General features: G+C 31.9%; 1 protein-coding gene across 6 annotated transcripts; it reads left to right on the top strand.

The window, feature by feature from the left end:
* The first annotated feature begins 11 nt into the window (after positions 1–11).
* On the top strand, positions 12–24622 carry LOC125055916. Of its 6 annotated transcripts, none has more exons than XM_047658655.1 (29): positions 12–157; positions 754–902; positions 1198–1416; positions 1712–1819; positions 4801–4917; positions 5500–5751; positions 6095–6280; positions 7145–7306; positions 8040–8141; positions 8928–9508; positions 9782–9879; positions 10877–11025; positions 12357–12479; positions 13382–13484; positions 14991–15102; positions 15208–15312; positions 15702–15768; positions 16474–16602; positions 17388–17475; positions 18379–18482; positions 18865–19066; positions 19457–19691; positions 20253–20725; positions 20988–21106; positions 21559–21665; positions 21876–21972; positions 22402–22524; positions 22674–22845; positions 23436–24622. In XM_047658655.1, the coding sequence occupies exons 2-29, from the start codon at positions 768–770 to the stop codon at positions 23948–23950; spliced, it is 4983 nt and encodes a 1660-aa protein (XP_047514611.1). In that variant the 5' UTR covers positions 12–157; positions 754–767; the 3' UTR covers positions 23951–24622. The 6 variants fall into 6 exon arrangements, with proteins under 6 accessions (XP_047514611.1, XP_047514614.1, XP_047514613.1 ...); XM_047658658.1 differs by having other exon boundaries at positions 8988–9508; XM_047658657.1 differs by having other exon boundaries at positions 8043–8141.
* The last annotated feature ends 239 nt before the right edge of the window (positions 24623–24861 follow it).

Genomic DNA, 24861 nt, shown 5'->3' on the forward strand with positions numbered 1-24861 from the left:
CAAACCTGTAAAAAACATCCAGTGCAAAGTGACACACACGCCATAATGTAAATTTGTTCTAGGTTTGGCGTTGAGATAATTTTATTTTACATTTTAATGCTATAAAATAAATTAAAACGTAAATTAACGGCATTTAAAATGTCCTTAGTAAATTATGGTAAGAAGATTAAACTATTTATTTTCACTCAGTGCTCAAAAGTGACCTAGAAAAGTACTATTTAGGTTGTCTCTAAAGAATCGAAGCCATTCATTTTCATAGTCAGTGTAATTTTTGAAATTGTTTTTATAAATTGTGGTACTAGTGGGTTTAAAGATTGTTGTAGAATAATGTTACAAACTATTAGAGTGATGATAAAGTGTAATTTACTTCGTCGCCATAGTTATTTGTGAGCTGATCCACGGAGTCAAATCTACTGTTGTTGTACGTAGAATCAGGGCTGGGTGTACCGTTTGTGGTATCTGTCAAAGAAACAATTTCTTCACCGATGTTAAAACTTTAATCCTTATTTATTACAATAGTAATGTCTATACAATTGTGACCATAAATTTAATATTTCATTTAGCAGTTACTCTCACCACTCATTGATTTCGTAAACAGTCAACTGTATTAATAAATATTCGTTAATAACAGCGCCCGTGGTTCTCGTATGTTTTCTATATTGCTTACGAAACTCAAAAGTGTTGATTGAAAATGTTGAAATTCTTGGTAATCATGACTGAAATTTATCATTTAGATTGTTAGGTGTATTTCAGGTTAATTAACTGCCATGGCTCAATACTATCAAATAGCTGTTGGGCAAGGACATCAATTAACCCTAGAAGATTTGCAAAGATACTGTCCAAATATATGTTTAGATGGCAGAATTGTAGTAAATCAGGACGACCAGCAGTATGGCCAACAAGTGAGTAATAATGTCTTATTTGGACAATTTTTTTATGGTTTAAATATTGTTTATATTTTACATTTTCATTTTTGTTTACACATACATGATATGATAATAATGGCTGTTCAATGTGGAGAAAATTGTAAGACATCTGATAATCTTAAGATTATCTGTGTTTATTGTTTACATAAATAAATATAAAATATATTAAAAACCAAATAAATTGTTATCTGAATTTAATAATATATTCCAATTTGTAATTTCAATATTATAATACCTTTGCTTTATTAACATAACAGTTGTATTTCTAAAGGTTGTAGTACAACAAGCAGACCAGGGAAATGAAATTATAGTTAGTGAAGGTGTGCAAGTTCAGCCACAATTAGTTGTCAGTGAGGGATTGCCATATCAACAACAATATATAATTCGTCATGACCAGCCTCCCCCACCACCACCGCCTCCATCCAACAGGCCTGAATTTCAACAACAACAGTCTCAGAGTCATCAGCAACAAACACTGCTTAGACACCAGGTAAGTTATCATATTTCCTCTAATATCGAATGCATCAACCAGTTATGGGGCTCTTTTATAATTCTTGTGTAGTAACTATAAACATTTAATGTAAACGCAAATATATGCCCATGTGGTGAAAATAACTGCTTGATGCATCCCATAGGTTTAGATTATTAACTATTTGTTCATGAATAATTTAACTTAATTATATTATTGGATATTCTATTGCTATCATATAATTTAGGTACATTTATGTTGCACATTAAATATTAGTTGTAAAAGATATATGTATGTCCATGCAATTTATTTATAGGTATACTACACATCTGATTTACCCGTGGATACACAAGTTGTGTTTCAACATGCCCCCCAAATTGTTGATGCATCATTGATGCAACAGTCTACACCGCGTTCCCAACATGTATGTTTGTTAATCAAACTTATACATAGCATATAAGTGTGTAGTAATCACTTAGATATACACGCAACTTTAATCTTCCTTTTGCATGTATAACTCCTCTATTTCATTCAAATCCATTCATTTGCTTGTCTTTATTGATTGTAGCACGTAAAAATAAATTTGTAGATATTATTAAAAAATGTCTTAATGTCCAATTGAAATGACATTGTTGATATTTGCTTTCTGTCCTTAATTTAAAGCTTATTTTTGGTATATGTGGTTAATATTTCTGTCTTCACAAGTGCTGTAATATATGTATAGGTTTTAAATTTGAATATTATAGTATTGAATTAACTTAAGTTACTTTTGTTATCTGCCAAAGATAATTATAAATTTTATATATTTAACATGTTTATAAGGTATTCCTTGTCTATATATATTTGCATTTGGTTAATATCTTTATTGTAATGCAATGAAACAAAATTAGTAATTATGCACATAACTTGAAAGCACAATGTGGAACCTGTTGCCCACTTAAGTATTTCCAAATCAATTTAGCTTAGGGTCCTTCAAGAAAAGGTCGTAGCAATTTTAAAGTCGGCAACGCACTTGCGAACCTTGTAGCAATGTAAATGCCCATGGGCGGCAGTATTACATTTAAAAAAAAATCACCAATACTAATATTTCATTTTACTGTTCAACTGTTTTAACATCTTTTTAATAAGTCCCCCATACTATAATTATTATTAATAATAACACACACCCACACACACGGTATTTTACAATATCTTGTAAATTTTAGGATAATTAAGGATGTATTACATGGTAGAACTGAAGACATTCTATATTAAAATGTTGTAAACCCACACTTTTACAACAATTTAATATAGTAATATGTAAGATACATGTGCTTACACTGCTGCCCTACGATTCTGTAACTCACTTTTCGAACTCACACAGCGGTTTTCGCATCGGCGGTCGCTCTGAAATCAGTCGTGAAGCAGTCATTTTATGATTTGGCATTCTAATAAACAATAAACTACAGGCTCCCACCTTTTCAGAAAGTGAGTTACAGAATCGCAGGGCAGATGATACAGATAAAACACTATATATATACATTTAATTGAAAACCTTTTCATCAAGGTATTCATTTATATCCTAGATTATTGTAAATAATGGTCCTAAAAAGAATGAAATTGTAACATTACATTGTCCTTTCTCTACTTTCAAACTCAATTCTTCTGAATCTTATCCTAGGACCTTATGGAGACTGGAACTTGTGATATGATGCTTAGACTATTCCTTATTTTCTAAGGTGAAGGAAAAAAATATTGTCTTTTACTGTGATACATTGTGATTATAATAATTGAACTGGTACATCTTTATTTAGAATTCATAAAAGTGTAATTATGTGCTGTTTATGAACATTAATAGTGATACAAGATACTCGGGAATTATATCTGACCAAATTCCAAGGTTTTACACATGCAAAATAATTGTTTGGAGTTTTAATGCATAAAAGGCTCGCTTATGCTCCTATGATAGTTGCAAAAGAAAATTAAATAAACCAAATAAGTGTAAATAATATTTACATAACATTAAATATGTGTTACCTGAGCTTTTTTTTACACGTACAGTACGGCGCTCTTACAAACAGTACTTAAAACGTACTAGGTACTTGGGAAAAGGTCCGATTTGAACCGAAAAAATTAAGCATGTACATATATAAATGCATTATATAGAACGTCTACCTCTTATCTTATCGAAGGAAACGAATATTGGACAAAACTATAGAAAAATTTGTGGTAAATAAAATAAGTAGGCTCAAATATACTTTTTCCCGTATTACATCTGAACGTTACTTAAGGCAGTTTTTGCGCACCAACAGCTTCCTAAAGTATATCCGAACCAATTCGACTTAGGGTCCTTCAATAAAAGAGCGTACCAATTCGTAAAAAACCGGCAACGCATTGCGCGCCTTCTGGCACTTAGACCTACAACGCACTAGCGGCTGGCCGCAATGCGGCGTGCCGCTGCGGCAGGCCGCACATCGATTATTACATGAAACCGCACGATAACAACGCACTGACTTGCGGTCAACCGTCAACCGCTCCGGTTGATCTGGAGCTGCGGCGAGCCGCACCGGTTGAATGATGCGGCGCGCCGCGTCCCCTCCACGCACTCGGCGCGGTTAGCCGTCCTACCTACGTCATCACATATAATTATTTAACAAATGTAAACAAAATATTGTAAAACTATTTTAAAAGAGTAAAAAAAAAAATGTTTATTATGGAACATAAGATCCATGTATCACTTATTCCACGTCATTAAATTTGAATTTGTAATATTTCAAGAAGCACTGACGAGTGACGATTGCGGCAGACCGCAATAGGACCGCAATGGGGACGGTTAGCCGGAATACGGCATGCCGCTACGGCGGACCGTATATACCGCGGCCTGCCGCAGCGGCACACCGCATTGCGGCCAGCCGCTAGTGCGTTGTAGGCCTTAACTTAACCTGCTGCCCATTTGCCCCGTTATTTAAAAATGTATTCGTATACACCAATAAGTCGGTTTCGCGAAGAGGCTTTATATATTTTAAGTTACTTAGGGTCTGTTTCACAATGTACGGATAAGTTCTACATAAGTTCCAAATAAGCTATTTATGACTTATTGGTAGGATAAACACTATTGTTGCGTTTCACGACTGTCAGATAGCGCTATTCGTCACATAAAGTCCATCATAAGTTATAAGTCCGATGAAGTGTCAAATAGCACAATTTATCTTTCAAATAATTTATGTGTTGCATAGCTATTTGGTACTTTATCCATACATTGTGAAACAGACCCTAAATCTATTCTAACTTTACGCATTCGGTTTTCCCGTTAATTCCAATGTTACGAAGTCCCTAATCTAAAAAATAGCTATGTTGATTTAATTTTTCAAACTGTTCCTGCTAAAAGTAGGATGAAAGGTATCTACTAAATATAATTGTGTACAGTTGGTGAATCCGGTGCATGTGCTGTCGTCGCCTTCGGTGCTGCACCCGAGTCAGCAGCCTCCACCGCAGCCCCCGCCCCCGCCTCCTCCCCCTCCGCCGCAACATGCCACTCAGAGTGTAAGTTTTGGATTTCTTCATATTTATCTTCTATATCTCTTTTCAAGGAACAAGGAAAATAAACAGGAATAAAACTATGTTAGCTTCATTAAAACGTATTTATGTTATTGTTCAAACTCATACATATAGTATTAATATTCACATCTGGGTGAATCGGTTACAAAAATGCATACTATTTAATGATTGTGTGTAACGATCTTGTTAAAAAATTTATGTTAATAATAGGCTGATCACCTACTTGTCATAATGATGCACTGAAAGTGTTTACTGCTTATCTTTGTCTGATAATCCTGCCTTGTAATATGCAATTTCACGTACAAAAGAGCTTTACTCTATTGTATGAAACATATTGCTGTAAATATTGTATTAAAAACAAAATTTCAAGATGATTTTTTCTATTGGGCTCTGTGATCATATTGTTATATTTAATTTGTTATAAATGTAATTTCTTACACTTTGTGACTACCTCTGTCTACTTTTAAGACCCTGAATGTACATCAAAAAAAATTGTTATCGAACAATAAATTACTTGACTTGCAGTTGTCATAAGCTTCTGTTCATAATTTTAATTTTTTCTTATAGCAATCCCAACCACAACCCCAACCGCAGATGTCACGTGCATCCCCTCAACTTCTGCAACAACTTCAACATCATCAGATACAGTTCCAGCAGCTGCAACAGCAACAACAACAACAGTTGCAACAACAGCAACAGTTACAGCATCAGTTGCAGCAACAACAGCAGCAGCAACATCAAACACATCAGCAACACTTGCAATCTCAACAAATCCAACATCAGCAACAAGTTATGCAAACTGCATACATAAACCAGGCTGTAAGTTGTTATTCTCCTTTATAATTTATAGTGGATCATTACTCTGTGATTATTTTAGACAAGTATAGACAGTATGTTTATTATTTATTGTTGTAATATTATGACACTTCTATGAAAAATTAATTTCTATAAATTAGAGTACGAATACTTGAAGTTTTAGTGTAAAAATTAAGCTCAAGAAAGCTAAAAAACAGAAGAAAGCTCATTAAAATAAATTTCTAACACTTAGTACAGCTGAAACTCGAGGTGAAAATCAATATATTCCACTTATGCTCAATACAAAACCTATAAACTGTATCCAATCTCTAAATTTGTTATTAAATATTAAATTAATTTACTTTAGGGCACTCCCACTCGTCCTCCACCACAGCGGCTGTTAAACCAGTCATTGAGTAACAACGGTGTCACATTAGTTCGGACACCAGTAAGGACAATGCGGCCTCGGAGACCGGTAGTCAGAAACGCCACTAGCCCCGCCTCGCCCTTGCAAGTGCCAGCCCGCCTTTTGAATCCACAAATGTTACAGCCGGTAAGTTTAAATATAGTGATATCTTATATAATATATATATATAAATTACATGTCACGTTGTTTGTCCGCTATGGACTCCCTAAACTACCGAACCGATAACAATCAAATTTGCACACCGTGTGTAGTTTGATCCAACTTTAAAGATAGCTTACATCTCAATTAATCCGCAATGTAATTTTATTGCAAATTATTTGTTTATTATTTGACACAATTCTAACAGATGGCGCTGTGTTGAAAATACCAACGTATCACATAAGCTACAATTTAATGGCATAACCACCAAAAAGCATGGTGGTCCCCATGACTGGTGTTCTCCTACCGTTTCCCTTGAATAGTTTACTACTCTGTAATATAACAAAAACCTTATCCACAGCAACGCTTGGCCGGTCTGCTAATATAATATAAAAAATATATTTTTTTGCTTCCAAATCCAAGACGAGATATGTAGGTATATCAGTAAGCCATAACGGGTAATTTATATATTTATAAGTCCTAAAGCAATATTTGTGAGCAGTGTTGGCGTAGTGGCTTCAGCGTGCGACTCCCATTCCTGAAGTCGTAGGTTCGATCCCTGGCTGTGCACTACTAGAGTTTCATTCTGTCCGGGCAATTAACATTCGCTCGAACGATGAAGGAAAACATCGTGAGAAAAACCGGCTTGCCTAGACCCAAAAAGTCGACGGTGTGTGTCAGGCACAGAAATCTGAGGCCCAGACCTAAAAAGTTTTTATTTATTTAAAACACACACACCAATTATATTAGAACAAAAAATTAAACAAAACTACAACTAAATATAAACTTAAACCTCATTATTATACACATAATTAATAAGTAAAGAAGTAACATAACATGATTTATATTCAGAGCTCGAGCGGGTCCAGTCCAGTGGGAGCCACAGTGCGGGCAACAATGAACACTGCCCCTGCGCGAGTAAGAACTCCGAGACCGGCCTCACCGCGGGTCCTAAATAGCCACGCGGGACACACACAGCACAGACCCCCTAGACCACGCACTCCTTTGCTGCAGGTGCGTTATTTACATAGATTTGATAAATATATATATGATAACGTTGTGGTCGTAACTGTATTCATTAGTCATTTGAAGTGAAAACTTCTGTAGTGGCGTTGTACACTTTTTTTGGAATGGGTAAAAAATGTTAAACTCGCGTCAGGACACGTCACCTGATCGATAATTCGTAAGACGGATGGAGAGTAGACAGCTGGCGCGGCGTATTTAATGTAATATACATTGTCATGTTTGTGTACGATAGCGCAATAAATAAATATTGTATTCTACCACGTAAATGATAGTACCTTTATACTGATAATTAAAGCAATTCGTGCAAAATTATTCCCTAACCATTCCAAAATATCAAAAATGCACAACGTTAATATTCAATTTTTCACTTCTGCCGGCACTCCCGGAGTGGCAACCCGTAGTTTTTTTTAATTAAAAGCGCATGTCACAATCGCGCCTCTGAAGACATTATAATAATACATTGTTTGACTGAAGTTGAGAGTTTAAGTTGTAAGTTTTTTAGAATATGGTCCGTAGTTCAAGCACAATTCTCTGAAGACAGTTATATTGTAATGCTATTTCAAAATAATCAACTTTTAATTTATTTAAACGTAGCCGAGACCATTTAAATTCAATTGAATTGTATGCTTTCAGAATAACACTAAAATTATAAAGTTTCTTAGTTTCAAGCGCAAAAATGTTTTTATTAAAAAAAAACTAACATATGTAAATAATAATTTAGCAGCAACAACAACAGCAGCAGCAACAACATCAATTAGCACAACATCTTCTCGGACAACAGGTTCAACAACAACAATTAAATCAACTCAAATTATCACAACAGGTTCGTGTCAATCTATTATTTTAAAAATTTTGTTACAATTAATTTTTAAATTTTATTAGTTTAATCCTTAAATTATTAAAAATTTTGAGGCTACAATGGTGTGTATCAATTTATATGGTACCATTGTGAAAGTGGTATCTACCCACGCAAAACTATTTAACCACCCAATAATACATTTTTTCAAAACGAGTGTCCTCAGCCTACTTAATTTATCTAAGCGCTAATTAGTAATTCACAGCATTTAAGATACATTGACACAATTGGTTACACCTACACTGTACAGTTATTTATATGTCGCAACAATGGCGCTGGTATCAGCTGCCATTGTAATTATAATTTAATAATATTAAAGTCAAATTAGTTCAAAACCGTTATATGGTTTATTTTAATTGCCAATATTAACAGATTTACAAATTATCGACTATTTGATATTCTTTATTATTAATGTTGAAGCTTGAAGTTGCAGCAATTGGTGTTAGTGTCAGCTGCCATTTTAATTATAATTTAACAACATCAGAGTCAAATTAGTTAAAAACAGTTAATACGAATAGTTTATTTAACTTGTCGATGTTGCTAGATCTATAAATTAACGTTAAATTTATGTTATTAAATTATAATTACAATGGTATCTGATACCAGCGCCATTGCTCCGATATATACAATATTTTTGATGTCTATTATTTTGCCGATTAAGTTGTCTATGATTTCTTTTGAGGTTATTTAAAAGTATAATTTTCATATAGATACGTCCTTTCATTTATATACAGCTGCGTTCTTGTATTACAGCAACAACAAATTATTATCAACCAAAATCATGGTCAGCAGGCCCGTATAATAACTCCACAGGGGACAATAGTCACACAGTGTTTGAACCAATCGCCCCTGCAATCGCATCAAAACAATGGATCTCTAACAAATGTTCCTCAAACACAACAATTACAACAAATAAAGAAAGTTGTAGTTACGCCCAACAACGCCAATGAAATGGACGATCTCGAAGAAAGTATTACCGCGGCGATAGTTCAAAAGAATATTGCAAATGACAATGTAAACACGCAATTTCAAACTTCACCTATGAGACAATCCACGAGCGTGTCCCAACCGGTGAACAGTCATCAGATAAACTATCCCCAACACAGCTTTCAACCGGACAACGTGTTGCGAATATATGAAAGTCCCCACGTGCAACATGTGCATCAACATCAGGTTATGATGGAGCAAGACACCTCCGATCCTGAAGAGAGGCAGTTGGTTACCCTGTCGAGTGGTCATAGAATTACAATCGCGGAATATAGGCGGTTGCAATCGTCGCGGGTGTTGTCACAGCAACATCTACATCAACAACAGTTGCAACAACAACAGCCGAGGTAATTAGCTAATTAATAAGTTAACTTTTATTTTTGTCAGGCATCATTTGTATAGGCTTAATATAGTCTATGGAAAGATGGTTATACGAATTAATATATCATTTTTTACAAAAAAAAATATTATTTATTTCGTAATCCCACAGCTAACCTAAATTACGTATTACGTAACGCGCCAAAAGAAGTATAACTTCAAAATTTATCATGTTAATAGTATGAAATGTTATAGTTCTTAATAGTATGAAAATTTGTGTAATTAGTTTAATTAATTTTCAGGGAAACGGCAAGACAAACGCTAGTTAAAAGTAAGGAGCAACAGAGGCCAGTGCAAAGAGTACATCCGATGCAGACTCAGCCTCCGACGCCCATATCAGGTAATCAATTTTTTTGGCATTTCGATAATATTTAAACATTTTTTAACTTAAACAAGTGCGTGCGTACAAAGTACACATGTCAGAAGTGAAACTTCTTTGGCAAACTAATCTTTAACTCTTGTCCATATTTATACAAATCTAAAACTTTAGAAAGTGTCATGTAGAGATATTGGTATGTTATCTAAAGCTGGCGGCTTCAACACATTTACACTTTGTGCTTGTGTAGTGTCTGTGAATAAGCGCGAGGCGTCTTGTCACTCTGAATATGCATCATAAAAAGACTGTCCGTCTCTCTCGCGCTCGGTCAAGCTTATGAGTATAAAAGAGACAGTTATTGTTTTGCTTTTGCTACTGTTTATGTTGATCTTTACTGTACAATATGTTGATCTTTTTTCTCATTATTATTTTGTCTGTGATTGTTTACTTATTTGGTTGAAGGTTAGAACACTTTGAAAAAAATGTCTTATGAAATACGTATATATTCCGTCTAAACATTAACAGGACAATCTCGTGAAATGGTGTACAATGTTTTTAATTATTTTAAGCATCTTAATAAAAACAGTTTAATGAAAAAATTTAATTTTTAATTTGACATCAGATGCGACTGGTGTTTCTAAGAGGAGTATTTAAAGAATTGTTAGTGAAGTAAAAGTGAAGTGTGTTGAGCTAGATGGAACTTATGTCGAAAAATGAAAAATTATTTACCCAAACTACTCTTTTACGTTCTTGGTCGGGCTTAGAACTTTTGGATCCACCTTCGTATGCACATAATATTTGACACAGTTTTATTTATTTACAATCCACCCAACCTTACTAAAACCAAAGTAGACTAAATATAGCTTGGAAAAAAAAGTCATATTTTTAAACATACTGTATAGTGAAATTGCATTAGTGTGAGTACTGTGAACGCGCCGCCAGCTTTCGATAACCGACCTATACTACTAATAATTTTTAATCTAATAATAATTAAATCGTAATTATGTATTTATTTGCACAGAAAACAACGAAGCAGGAAGTGGACCGTCAGAGCAATCGGCGGAGCCCCAATCGGCGAAAATGTTGATATTCCTGCAGAATGGGGAACAAAGACTCATCACCTTCACACTGCCCAAGGAGAGTTGTACACTACAGGAAGTGTTGGAACAGGTGAGTTTTACTTTTAAAAGCTTAAATTGTCCAAAATATTGTTAAGTGCCTATCTGATACATAATCCGCTGTGGCATACACGCAAACAATATATAAGCAAACATAGCACGTATAGAAGTGAAACTTCTTTCGGGAGAAATTTTACGTATGGGTGAAATTGTGTACAAAATCGTCACGTTTTTCGGTTACGCCCCATGTTTTTTTTATCAAAGTTTAGTATAGTGACGTAAAGAATATAGTATAATATATGATAATAATAACAACAATATATTAGTTTTGAAGTTTGGTTTACAATAAGAATAACAATATATTAATTTGAAAGAGATAAAAAAAACTTGAGGGGTGTCAAGGAACACCCGGATGGAACGAAGTTCCTTTCTATTAATTAGTGAATAAAAAAAAAATTTAAAGTCATTTTTTTATTATTTATAATTCAACACTTAATATTTTAATGACAATTAAATTCATTAAATTCTTATAATATCTTTCTTTTTCCGTCCCTCTAAGTATCGGAAATCTAAACTTTTAGATGTGTATAAATATGAACAACACTTAAAGATTAGTTTGCCACAGAAGTTTCACTTCTGACATGTGTACTTTGTTCACACACACTTTTATTTCTAGTAACACATCCTGTAGTGTTAACTTTAATAAATAAATATAATATTTATTCTAATATATAAAAAAAAAACAAAAAAAAATATACTTTAAACTAAATTAAGACTGATAATTAACCTTTTTTGTTAAATCGATTGACTCTTCCAGGCACCCCACTACTAGGTAATGTTTATAATAAATGTTAGATTTGAAACAGCATAATATTTCTTTACTTCATAATAAACCCTCCATTATATGAAATAAAAATGACTAATTATGCTTTTTATTAGGCTAAATACTTGTATTTTATTATTACAAACAGCAATATTGAAGCTTCTTGTAAACTACTTGAAATATTAAATACTAATACTAATCGTATTTGGGGATTACATCTGACTTAATAACCTCTCAGTTTAAGTCATAAAAAGTGATAGACAATTTTTTTCAAGTTCTACGTCTTTGATGTAAACTTGAGATCTGGTCGTTAATGTATTTATTTATTTAGATTTTTTTAATTTTTATTATGATTAAATAGAATTATAGGTTGTATAATATGAAACAAACTATATTTTGACTTTTATGTATTTTATTTAAGAAAAACAATTTCCGAACTGTAAGTAGAAAATCTTAGAGCAGACTTTTGGAGGTTTTGTATGATTTTTAATTTAACGATTATTTTAAAGTTTTGCAAGGAAATTTATTATTTGTATCGTTTATAACAGATTTTGTTCCAGGTGAATGTTCCATTTACAGAAGACACCCATATACAGTGTATGCAGAATACGTCTAGCGAAATTGACTATTTTGTGTCAGTTGGATCTACAACGAGGATAGAAGACATGCTAGAGAATCATCCAGTAAGTGTTTTTAGGCACAATTTAATTCTTGGTCTGTGAACTATGGTAAAAATATTTTGAAGGTACATTACCTAGTTTTACATTTTTTTTTCTCGTGTGGTCCTGTGTAATTCAATAACATCTAACTTTTTTCTCGTGTGGTCCTGTGTATTTCAAGAAGATCTCATTTTTCCTCGAGTGGTCCTGTGTATTTCAATAAGATCTCATTTTTCCTCAAGTGGTCCTGTGTATTTCAAGAAGATCTCATTTTTCCTCGAGTGGTCCTGTGTATTTCAATAAGATCTCATTTTTCCTCGAGTGGTCCTGTGTATTTCAAGAAGATCTCATTTTTCCTCGAGTGGTCCTGTGTATTTCAATAAGATCTCATTTTTCCTCGAGTGGTCCTGTGTATTTCAATAAGATCTAATTTTTCCTCAAATGGTCCTGTGTATTTCAATAGGATCTCATTTTTCCTCAAATGGTCCTGTGTATTTCAATAGGATCTCATTTTTTCCTCGTTTGATCCCAGGTCCTTAACATTAATATATGTTCTTTTGGGATTCGGTCAAAAAAAATAGTTTAAATTGTTTTTGGTTGTTTGGAGATTTCAGTTTGTTTTCAGTGGCCACCACATCATCTTTTTCGTCCATTTTTAATTATTAAATTAGTTTAGATTATGTGGTTTATTAATTTATATGTTAAATCAAAAATAAATTAGCTTTAAGAAGTAGGCATAACATGTAAATCTGTTTATTAATTTAGGTATAATTTAATATGTACTATGTACACTCAGATGAAAAATGAATTCTTGCTCTGTTTTAGTATTAATGTTTTATATATATAAAAATATATTTAATATATCAACGGCTTCGAGAACTGTCAGTAAATTTTAATTCAGGTATATTAAAGGCTTGTTCTTTCAGATGCTAGTTGGTGATATAGCCAGTAGAAGTTCCCCCAGTGTCGGTCCGCAATCTCAAAGCAGTGAAATGTCTACACCTGAAAAGCCACCTTGTCCAGAGAGCAGTATGTTTTTTATATATTATAGAATACACCAGAAATAATTCACCGGAATAGTTACATAACATTTTTTAATCAATCGATCAGGTTCATTTTGAATGAGGTATAAGGTTTCTTTTTTATGTTTGTAACAAATATCTTAAAACTACTGGTGGTAATAAATGAACGCAGACAGAATTGATTACCAAAATTGTTTCACCTCTTGCATTTTCCCTGAGTAAATTATTTATTTCTCAATTATGAATAAAATGTTTATTTCCTTAATATTGCCAGGAGGATTCTCCAAAAAGGCCCATACATAATAATAAGTAATAGAAATAAATAACTAACGTAGACTAAGTGTTTAATAACAAAACTAACACTCATTTGATATGTAATTGAAATGGCTTTATGATGAGCAGTGTTGGCCTAGTGCCTCCAGCGTCTGACTCTCAACCCTCAGGTCGTAGGTTCGATCCCGGCTGTGCACTAATGGACTTTATATGTGCACATTTAACATTCGCTCGAACGGTGAAGGAAAACATCGCAAAGAAACCGGCTTGCTTTGACCCAAAAAGTCGACAGGTTGTGTCAGGCACAGGAGGCTGATCACCTACTTGCCTATTAGCGCCCGAACCCAATAACATATCCATAATCCACCATCTGACATAGTGATCTTGATCCAAAAGTTGTAATAAGTGTACCAATAACCAATCGACAGATAGTAATAGCAATCTATCGATACAAGCTATCCATGGGAGGTCGTATCGGTGTCTGTGGATAGACCTTTGTATGAAAATGACAGTTGACGAAAGCTCGATTTCAACAGTTAATTATTTTAACAGATTTTAACTTACACCAGTTTTTAAATAATTAAAAAATACTGTTTGTTATGTTTTAAACATACACATATATATTTTAATGTTATTTGTACGGTTTTATTTGGTTTACATTGATTATCAAATATGAGTGAAAACTCCGTAAAATGGAACGACAAAGAGCATTTTATCCGTCGCCAAAAATGGATTGTTTTCGTAGGGTTATTGGGATGCAGATAAGAGAACGATCGACTGTCACGGTCTGATCTCAGATTGTTTTCAATCTGAGATTGTGGATTGATTATTGGGGCGTAGATTGACAAATGATCATGAAACAACTACAGACCTGCTCAGACCTGAAAAGGTTGTAGCGCCACTGATCCTTTTTTTTATTATTGTTACAAATATTGGCCTGTGGCGCCACAAACTTTAAATATATCTTTTATTGGAATAGGTGATACGTCTTCTGTGTGTTCATGTTAATTGTCTGTGTAAGAAGTGTGCATTTTACCTTAACTTGCTAGCAATAAAATTGCAATGTATAAATAATTTAATACTTTTCTTTTTCTCACAGTGGTTGCCTGGAAGAGATCGCTCGAAAGCGATAAGGCCGCCAGTTGCTCTCCTTTTTATTTAATTATGTCAATTGTACTATATTAATGTATACGAACGAAGTGTTATAAATAAATAAATAAATAATTTATTCCCTTCGCAGCAAGTAGCAGTCCCGAATCTCCAAAATCTCCACCACCAAGATTTGTTGATGGAAAATTGGCTGTTTGTAAATCTTGTGGATACTCTGGCTTCGACTTCAATCGCTGTCAAAGGTTGGTTTTATGCTCTTTTGGGTCCCCATGTCCCACGTTAAAGCAAATGGCTCCCTATCCAATAGAAATAATATTTTTAAGAAATAATATTTTTTTTATTTTCAGATGTAAGCGTGTTTTCACTGAAGAACCCAAAAGTGTGACAATACAAAACAAAGGAATGGAACAGAAGAAGAAGGAAGGGGAGAAATCTGCATTGGAAAAGCAAATGTAATTTTTTTATTAATAGTTTATCGTCCAGTATTCATATTATACTAAAATAAACCAGGGTACCCTTGGTCTTGATCAGATTTCTGTATCTGATTCATGATCAGTATTTATGCTTAAAAGGCAAGGCCTGTGCCTTGACTCACGCTTTCTGGTCTAGGGAGCAAGTATTACGTCAGAGATTGTTGGCCCCCCCCCCCCCATGTAACGCGCCGTAACGTTTTTCTGTACCCAATAGTCAAACGTTTCATGACCACCTAGTGACTCTTTATACCTAAATGTTACAATAATTTGGTGTACTGGAAAGTCAAAAATAATATTAACAATAACGCGTAATTCAATCCCCGCCCCGCATCGTAACGTTTTACAAAAGCGTTTTTTTTTTTTTTCAGACCTTGTGGGGATGGCATAAAGATAAATCTGCTGAAGCAGACCGTCAAGAACCTTAACAATAAAATCGTAAGTTTAGTACCTGCATTTTCAATATATCACAAGTTAGGTAATGTTACCATAACAAAAAAAACAAAACCAAAGTGTAATAAAGTATAGAAAAAATTTAAGTGTAGTATAAAAAAAAATCATGTGTCCAATTCACATGTGGTAGAAGTGAAACCTTCAAAAACAAAGTTTTTATAATTAAAATATGTAAATTAGACTTTTTTTCTATCTAAATGATAATTTATAACTTTAATATGAATCTTTATTTGAAACTAATATAATAAAAGTTTGAAATAAATTCACAAGTCCAACGTGGGAGAAAATGAGATAGGAAGCATTATACAGTGTATAAACTTTAAATTAAGTAAACTTTAAATTAAGAAAATTTTAAATTAAGGTAGTAAGAAGTTTTCACTTCTATAATTAATGATATTATGTAAATAAAATTGATAAATTTCATCTAATTTTATAATTGAACTACTTTTTTTACTTTTTTTTATTTCAGAAAATGATCAAATACACACTAATTTAAAGTTTATACACTGTATAATGCCTCCTATCTCACTCTCTCCCACGCCAAATCCTATTAATTTATGTGTCTGTCTCTTTTTACTGTCGCTTTTTCCGTTGCATCCGGTTTAAAATCACAACGATTCTAAAGAAGTTTCACTTCAATAATACACAAGCCATATTTTGCACATAAGTTGACAGTGTAATTTTCACCAGGTTGTTCAAGAAAAAGGTAAACCAACCCGTGTCAGAAAACCTAGAGGAAAGCAGCCGGACCCTGAACCAGTTATATTGACTTTGAGTTCTGATGAAGAGGATTCCAATAGTTCCATGCTGAGTAATCAGGTAGGAATATTATTTATATAGTATATGTATGCCATATTAAAACTGTGGCATCTTTTATTAGAAAATGTTGTGTGTATTTGTGTTTTTTTTTGACTAAGTATGCTTTGTGACTTATAATTATTTTAAACTAGCTTTAGGTAACTAATAAATCAAATAAATATAGAGGAACAAGCCAGATACGATTCAGTCATAGGAAAATGATGTTTTAGACCTAATGTAATAAGTAGTCGAAAAAGACAAGCATTAAAAAATAAAAAAAAATATGTACTAAGTATCATTAAGATTACCGTCGAGTGTTGGCAACATAAAATGGTAATTTAGCACCTACATATAATCCCGAATTCTACAGCAATTCTCTCTTCGCACAGACTAGCTGTATCGTCACTGTAGAATGATAACCTCGTATGTCAAAAAAAAAAAAATATTAGACTCTTATGTTTAACTGGTATAGTAATGAAGTAAATACTTATTTATGCTATTAATAAATAAGTCCTTTTTACCATCTAAAACTATGAAAAAAACGAACATTGACGAAATGAAACATTTTTTCGTTTCCGTATGTCCAGAGAACCAAACATACAGTTTGGTTCTCTGGACATACGAGGTTATCATTCTACAGCGACGGTATGCTTCTTAATACCTTATTAATTAATATCTATCGAAAAGTATTTTTTTTTTAACTTATTTTTATTTAAATTGTACGAACCCATTGTAATAATTTACCAAATGTAAATTAAGATGGGTTCATACATTTTAAAATACAAGATAAAAATTATTTTTCTTAGATGGAACAGAACTTACATAGTAAAGAGCCATCTCTGCTGGAAATAGAAGGTGACACTCCAGATAGCGGTATTGGCTTTGATTTTGTTGGTAAGTCAAATGTACATTTTATTGAGAAATAATCAGCATTTGAAGCTTTATTCGACGTAGATTATATTAAAAAATGCAACTAATTTTAATATGAAGTATCTAAAAGTATACTTAAAAAATTTACACTGAACTTTTATACTGCACCTACAACTTACATCAAATCCAAATTGTATTACAGTTCTTTTAAGAAATTAAATATTTTCTAATGCATACATAATAAGCAAAATAATATATAATGAGACGGGATATATTGAGTTGACCTGTTACTTTACAATTTTATTTGGAACTTTTTCATATAGCTTAAAAAATTGTTATATCCTCATAAAGTATTTTTTGTTAGTACCAACTACATAACAATATAAAATAGTAACTTTCGTTATGGCAACCCTGTAACGAGTCATAGACAATGTGTTACAGTTGGGCCGTTGAAATGTCAATTATTTTATTTGACCGTTGACAGTAGAGACTACATCTTGACTTTGACAGATCACAGTAGCGAGAATCAAAACTGATTTTATAGCGTGGTCTTTCGGTGAATGTGCGTAAATTATTTATTTCACGTAAATTTAACTTTATTTGGTGTGGATATTAAGTTTATTTAGAAATTAAGTATGTCCCTAAATCATCCTAGTAAATCAACAGGTATAATACAAATGCTTATTTAGTACAAATTTTACCGACAGCCATGCCCTAAACTACTCGATGAAATAAATAAATGAACTATATATTATATACCATAATAATGTAGTTAAAAGAAGTATAAATTCAGTGTAATATAAAAACTATACTAAAGTTGCGTTATTTAATGTGTTTCTGTTCAGTACCATATTTGCATTTTTTATTGAAATTTATAGTAATAAATGTTGATGTATTCAACTTCTTCTAAGATTTCTTTTATCTCAGATGAAAGCAGAGAAGAGATCAGTCAAAATATGGCCAATATAGTTTCATCTTTCAAATGTCGAACTATCAGAATTGGATCATATAGATATACGCCCAAAGAAAAGGTTAGTTTCATTTTAAAAGTAACTTGTGTAATAAAATACCTTAAATATTAAGGTTTTAGTGCTTATTATTTAGTTTATGTATGAGAAATAAACTTTCTATGTTATGTTAATTTTATTTATACTAATTAATACTTTATATTATACAGCTAAAGTGTTTGGTTAACTGTGATAATCACAGGAATACAAAGTCTGTTTATCAAGGAAAGCTATATAGCATCACGCTACATCTCTATTAACACACATAAAGCTGTTATTTTATTTGTTAGGTGTAAAATTGTAAACCTTTATAAATTGTAATCACTTGTTCTATATAACACTGGAAGTAAAACAATTGCAAGGAAATAAAAATATATCTAACATTTATTATTCTTTTTTTTTTTAGATTTTTATATCACCAAGAGGTATCAAAATTATTGCCCCATCATTAAAAAATGAATCTAAGGAAGTCGCTCTTCAAATACAATTAAAGGATATAGTGAGGATTTTAGTTCATTTTGGAAAGGGATTACCTGTAATTTTCTTGTATACAACTAGCAAATGTGGTGGATATATAAGAAAATCGTTAGAAATGGTTGATGAACTAGGTGTGTACTCTCTTTATACTTGTGTTACTCAATGGACAATTACATTTAGACCACATCTTGTATATATAGTTTTTCTTTGACATCAAACATAATTTTATAATCTTCAGATACAGTTCAATAATGAGGATTGGCATTAGGCCAACAATACTCATATCAACTTTGTGGTCGTTGAACCATGGCTGTTTGTATGGTGATGAAAAACATAAGAAAACCGATATGCCTTAGTATAAAAATTTGATGGTGTTTGTCAAAGAAAAAAGAAATCAAGTTATAGAAATCTAAAGTCAATCAATCAATTTTAAATGTTATAGTTAAATTTTATTGATAGATTGGTAAATAAAAATACTTATTATATATTATTATACAATTTTAATCATTATTATTTTTCAGGTCCATATTACAATCCTTCTGCTAAAATTGATGCTTATAAGAGGATTACGTTATTGCCAGATGTAATTAGTGACGATTTAAAAACTTCTTTTCAAACATTATATGGGTCAGTCCTGGTTGACTTGACCACTAAAGAGGCGAATGAAATCCTTGTGCGAACTTGCCCAAAAGAAACCAGTATTTGTAAAGTGACAACTAGATCTGCAAGTGCTTCCAGTAATACAGGAGTTAAAAGGTTATATCTTTGTCATTTTAATATGTACTTGTTTTGCAGACTTACTTAGATACTTGTACTTTTAGATGCTTAACTTTTTGTATGTGTGAGTACTTGATATATTTAACCTTTAGTAACTGTCCAGTTAATAATAATAATAGACAAATTTTTGGAACAACAAACATCAATATAATAACTAAAAACTGTGTTAGGAAATTGTATGTATTGTGGTCACTAGTTTTCTACAAGCTGATAAAGAATGGTTTGTTCAAAATATTATTATATATTATACTCAATGTTATAGAGTCAGTTGTTATTTCAAATTAATTTGACTTATACGTCATAACTAGTGTTGATTTTTTAATTGGGCAATATAGGAATTTTCTTAGCTGGACTGTATCGGCAGGTAATTGCCTGAACTAGTGAACTATGAATTCTATTCTATGAATGGGGAAACCCCAATATTTATATTTAAATGTAACAAATGACTACTAGTTGATTTGAATTTGCTAATAGGACTTAACCAGCGGGGAACTTATGATTTTCAAATAATATAAGTCTAATATATTTTTATCTTTTCAGTGTAAATACAGCTGAACAAATCAGACAAATATTAATTTACCCACCGGGAAAAGGGGGAATTCCTATAAATACAGAGGATTATATGTGTCTAGCACAAGATCAATTTTTAAACGATGTTATTATTGATTTTTATTTAAAATACTTAGTTCATGATACTTTAACAATCAGTCAGAGAGAAAAGACTCATATATTTAGTACATTTTTTTATAAGAGATTAACAACAAAGCCAAGTAAAGTGAATAAAAGTTCAAACCCCCTCGAGTGGGATAATAGTTTGACACCAGCACAGAAACGGCATGCGAGAGTCAAGACATGGACAAAGAATGTGAATATCTTTGACAAAGACTTTATAGTAGTTCCTATTAATGAAAATTGCCATTGGTTTGTGGCTATCATATGTTTTCCTAGCTTAGAGGGCTGTCGTAGTATGATTGATAATAGAATTGTAATTCCACAAGCAACTAAAAGAAAAGGTAAGATTATCCTGGTAAGGTACCTGCATTTTTTAATTACATAAATGAATTGAAAATTCATTGAGCTATTTAGGCAACACTTATCAAAAAAAAAAAAAAAAACAATTACACCTTTCATCGCCATGGGTTGGCTTGAATAATCCAAAACTAAAAAATCTATGGAAGAATCACTCAATCAGTCACCCATTACACACTAGTGTGTGCGCTTGTATGAATAGCAATCATGTGTTGTTGTTTTGTAAAATAAAATTATTCATTTCAGAACGAAAATCATCAATGCAAATAGGCAACACAACAATCACGCCTTTATCAAAACAGGAACAGCTCACATTAAATTGTGATTCTGATAATTTAAGTGAACGGGACGAAGCTGAGGCGGATGTAAGATTTAAATTAGTTTTGTCTTAACCCTATACACGAAACAAGTTATAACTGCTTCAAGCACTTACTATGTGTTTAGTTTACTAACCATATGTTTCTTAGAAAAAACATACACATGCAATTTAATTTTTCTGTAATTGAAACTTGTGAAAACAATAGTTGTGTTGAGTTGTAGTCCTTACCACCTACTTTTCATATAAAAAAAACCAATCAGACTTGCAGATATGTGTTAACACTACCCGGTGCTTACACAATCAAGTGCAATTTTTTAAAGTCAAGCTAATTAATTAATTTTTAAATTTAAAAGTAAACTTAAACATAAAGTTATATTTGTTGTCAATTAAATGCTTTGTTCTGCATTCAAATAATTTTTACATGTTGAGTGTTTCAATATAAATAAAAAGTTTTTTATACAAGGTACTTATTTTAACAATGATAATTTATTTAATTAGGAAAGTGACTTGGACATGCAATGTGACTCCGAAGAAGATGAAACAGAAAAACCAGTAGAGAAGAAACCTGAAGTACCTGTTGTTCGAAAAAATGAACCCATTAAACAGTAAGTCGCATTGTAGTGTTCTTAAAAAGATGTGCTAACCATTTCATATCATTAATTTGATCTATTGTCATTAATAAATAATTTCATGTCATTTATTGGCTCTTGCTCCTTATTTTTGAAAAAAAATTGTGTCATGCATTTATATATGTATTTTTCCATTAAATAAGCCATAATTGCATCACAATTACATTATTTAATTTTATCTTACAGACCCTGCATTCTTATTTTTGATTCACTTGCTGGTGCTTCCCGATCAAGAGTTGTCGCTACATTGCGGGACTACCTCACTTGTGAATACCAAACTAAAGTAAGTCATTTTTTTATTCTCTGTGTATCTTAACTTTAGAAATAAATATTATTGGTAGTCACCTTTTTATACATTAAGAAAAGCAAAAGTGTAAATAAACCACTTTATAACCCTATTATGTTCTACCAAATTTGTAAAGTCTAAAAATCTGATTTTAAACCATTTTTCAATATAAAATATAAATTTTGTATAAATTATAAATAAAAAATTTGTTCTTTTTCTAAAGAGCTTTACTCAGTCAATCGGTTTTAACAAAATGGTGACTTATTCAATGTTTTTACGTATGCTGGGATTTCATACTTGCTAAAATTAGTGAGAGAAAATTTCAAAATTAATAACTTATCTAATAAACTCTTACGACTCTTAAACTCTATTCTCTCTATATTCAAATACTTTTTGGTATGTTTTCTTATTTCTTTCTTTTTTCAGATATCTAAAAACAAAGTGTTCAACAAAGACAATATAAAAGGCAGTTGCCCAAAAATTCCCCAACAGAATAATTTTACAGACTGTGGCCTTTATTTACTACAATATGTTGAACAATTTTTTAAGGTAAATTATTCTACAAACTCCAATCACATTATAACCAGTGGATTGTTACAAATGGAATGTATTTGATTAATTGACTTTTCTAAAAAAAATTACATGATAGTCATTAACTTCTAACCATTTAAGACATTGTATTATAATTAAATTTTCAGGACCCGGTGCTGGACTATAGTTTGCCAATAAAACAACTAGGAAGTTGGTTTGATGAAATTGTTGTTACCAGGAAACGTGAAGAAATCTCGAATTTATTGAAATCCCTAATGAATACATATAATCCAGATTCGCATTTACATCTACCTGATATCACATTCCCTACATTGAATGGTAATTGTATATTAATTTACTTAAATCTAGAGCTAATGTGATTTCCAACTGTTTATCCCGATATCCCCCTTATCCTCCCCCTATAGATAGTATATTGTATTAACAGTTTAATTGGAATCTCCATCTCTTATAACAAACTAGCTGATCCGGCAAACGTCGTTTTGCCATGTTTATCATTTATAATAAAAAATAGGGGTTGATCATAGAGGGGTGAAAATTAGGGTTTGTATGTATTTTATAATGCTGTCTCATAAAAAAATAGAAATTAAAAATTTTGTCTAAAAAATAAATTTAGAGGTGGACTACCCCTAACATTTAGGGGGATGAAAAATAGATGTTGGCCGATTCTCATAGATACCGGATAAGCACAAAAATTTCATCAAAATCGGTCAAGCCGTTTCGGAGGAGTATGGCAACGAAAACTGTGACACGAGAATTTTATATATTAGATGTTTCCCTGGTGTTGTGGTATTTACATTTGTTTAAATTTTATTATATTCATAATAAAATTGTTCTTCTAAAAAGCTGTATACATATATATAAATTATGAACATCCTTATTAATGACTGAAATCTGAATTTTTTTTACAGGAAAGTTAATTGAAACTGAAGAACATGCAGATGATGGTTCGGGCAGTGAAAAAAGCAGTTCAAGTAAAGAGCAAAAATGTGATGTTAGAAGCAGTGATGGGACTACAATTACTTTTGTGAAACAAATGGCAACAGGCGATATCCTTGTGAAGAGAAATTTTGCAGATTCAACTGAAACCTTACATTTACGAAAAGCTATAAGACTTTCAAGTGACACTGAAAATAGATCAGTGTTGCCTTTTAAACAGAATTTAATTAAAAAAGGAGACCATGACAACCAAGTATTAATACTTCACTCTGGTGATTTGGTGAAAGACATTCAAAATACATTAATAGTGAATAAAAAAACAGTGGCTGATAAAAAGCACGGTGTACATAATCAAAATGTTTCAGTGAACTGTGTGCGACAAAGTGTTAGTGATAGTGACAACTCATTTCACAAAACGAGAAGAATAAATAAACTCGAGGATGTAATGCATGACTCTGTTAAGAAGTTTAAGAAGAATGAATGTTGAATACACATTGTCCAACCAATGTATTAAATTATTGTTAATTTAATAATTTGTATAGAACCTAATTGTTTGACTTTGTAAATATTAGTTAACACTATTTACTTAGTATTAGATGATGTATACTTATGTTTTTATATATAGGGTATTGACCCTATTGCCTTTTATTTGAGAAAGAACTATAGTTATTATCTCATTTTACGTAACAAATTGGCATCACATGTTAGCGATAAGTTAACATAAATTTCATTTGTGCTAAGTGTTAAGTATTGAATACTCTATCACCAATGACTTAAATAAAATTATGGAACTATTTAACTATGTATATCATAAACATTAATTAAGATTCACTGCAGTGGCCTAGAACAGACAGTTAATTAGATGACACATTATTTTACAAATTATAGATTAATTTAGGCCCAGAAAATTTTACTTTGGTTCATGTTTGATAGTAAAAGGAAAACATGTGATAAATTCTGATAGAAAATTGTATCAATATCTGATTTTCCATTAGTTATTACATAAATACTAATGATACACTTTCCTATTGGAGTAATCTAAATTGTGAACAATCAAATCTAGAAAAAGCAGTTCTTTCTTAATTAAAAGTAGTAAAATACTATCAATATAATAACTGTAAAAAGCTACACTGAACATATTACAATTTAAATTTAGAAATTTGTCTGTTTTTCTTTATGCCTTTATCTAAGAAATTACACTACCCATGATCACAGAGTTTTGAATGAAACCCAGCAATCTATAGAGAATGATCGTTTCATTATACTGATCACTGCTCACTTTAAGCCGGCAATGCTTACATTAAACATACATTCCTATTTATATTAAGTCTTCTGAAATTTTAATTCAGATGTATACAGGTTCCACTTAGATCCCTTTTTAGTTGAGTGCCTTATAAA

The sequence above is a fragment of the Pieris napi genome, chromosome 14 (assembly GCF_905475465.1).
Source record: "Pieris napi chromosome 14, ilPieNapi1.2, whole genome shotgun sequence".
Classification (NCBI taxonomy): Eukaryota; Metazoa; Arthropoda; class Insecta; order Lepidoptera; family Pieridae; genus Pieris; species Pieris napi.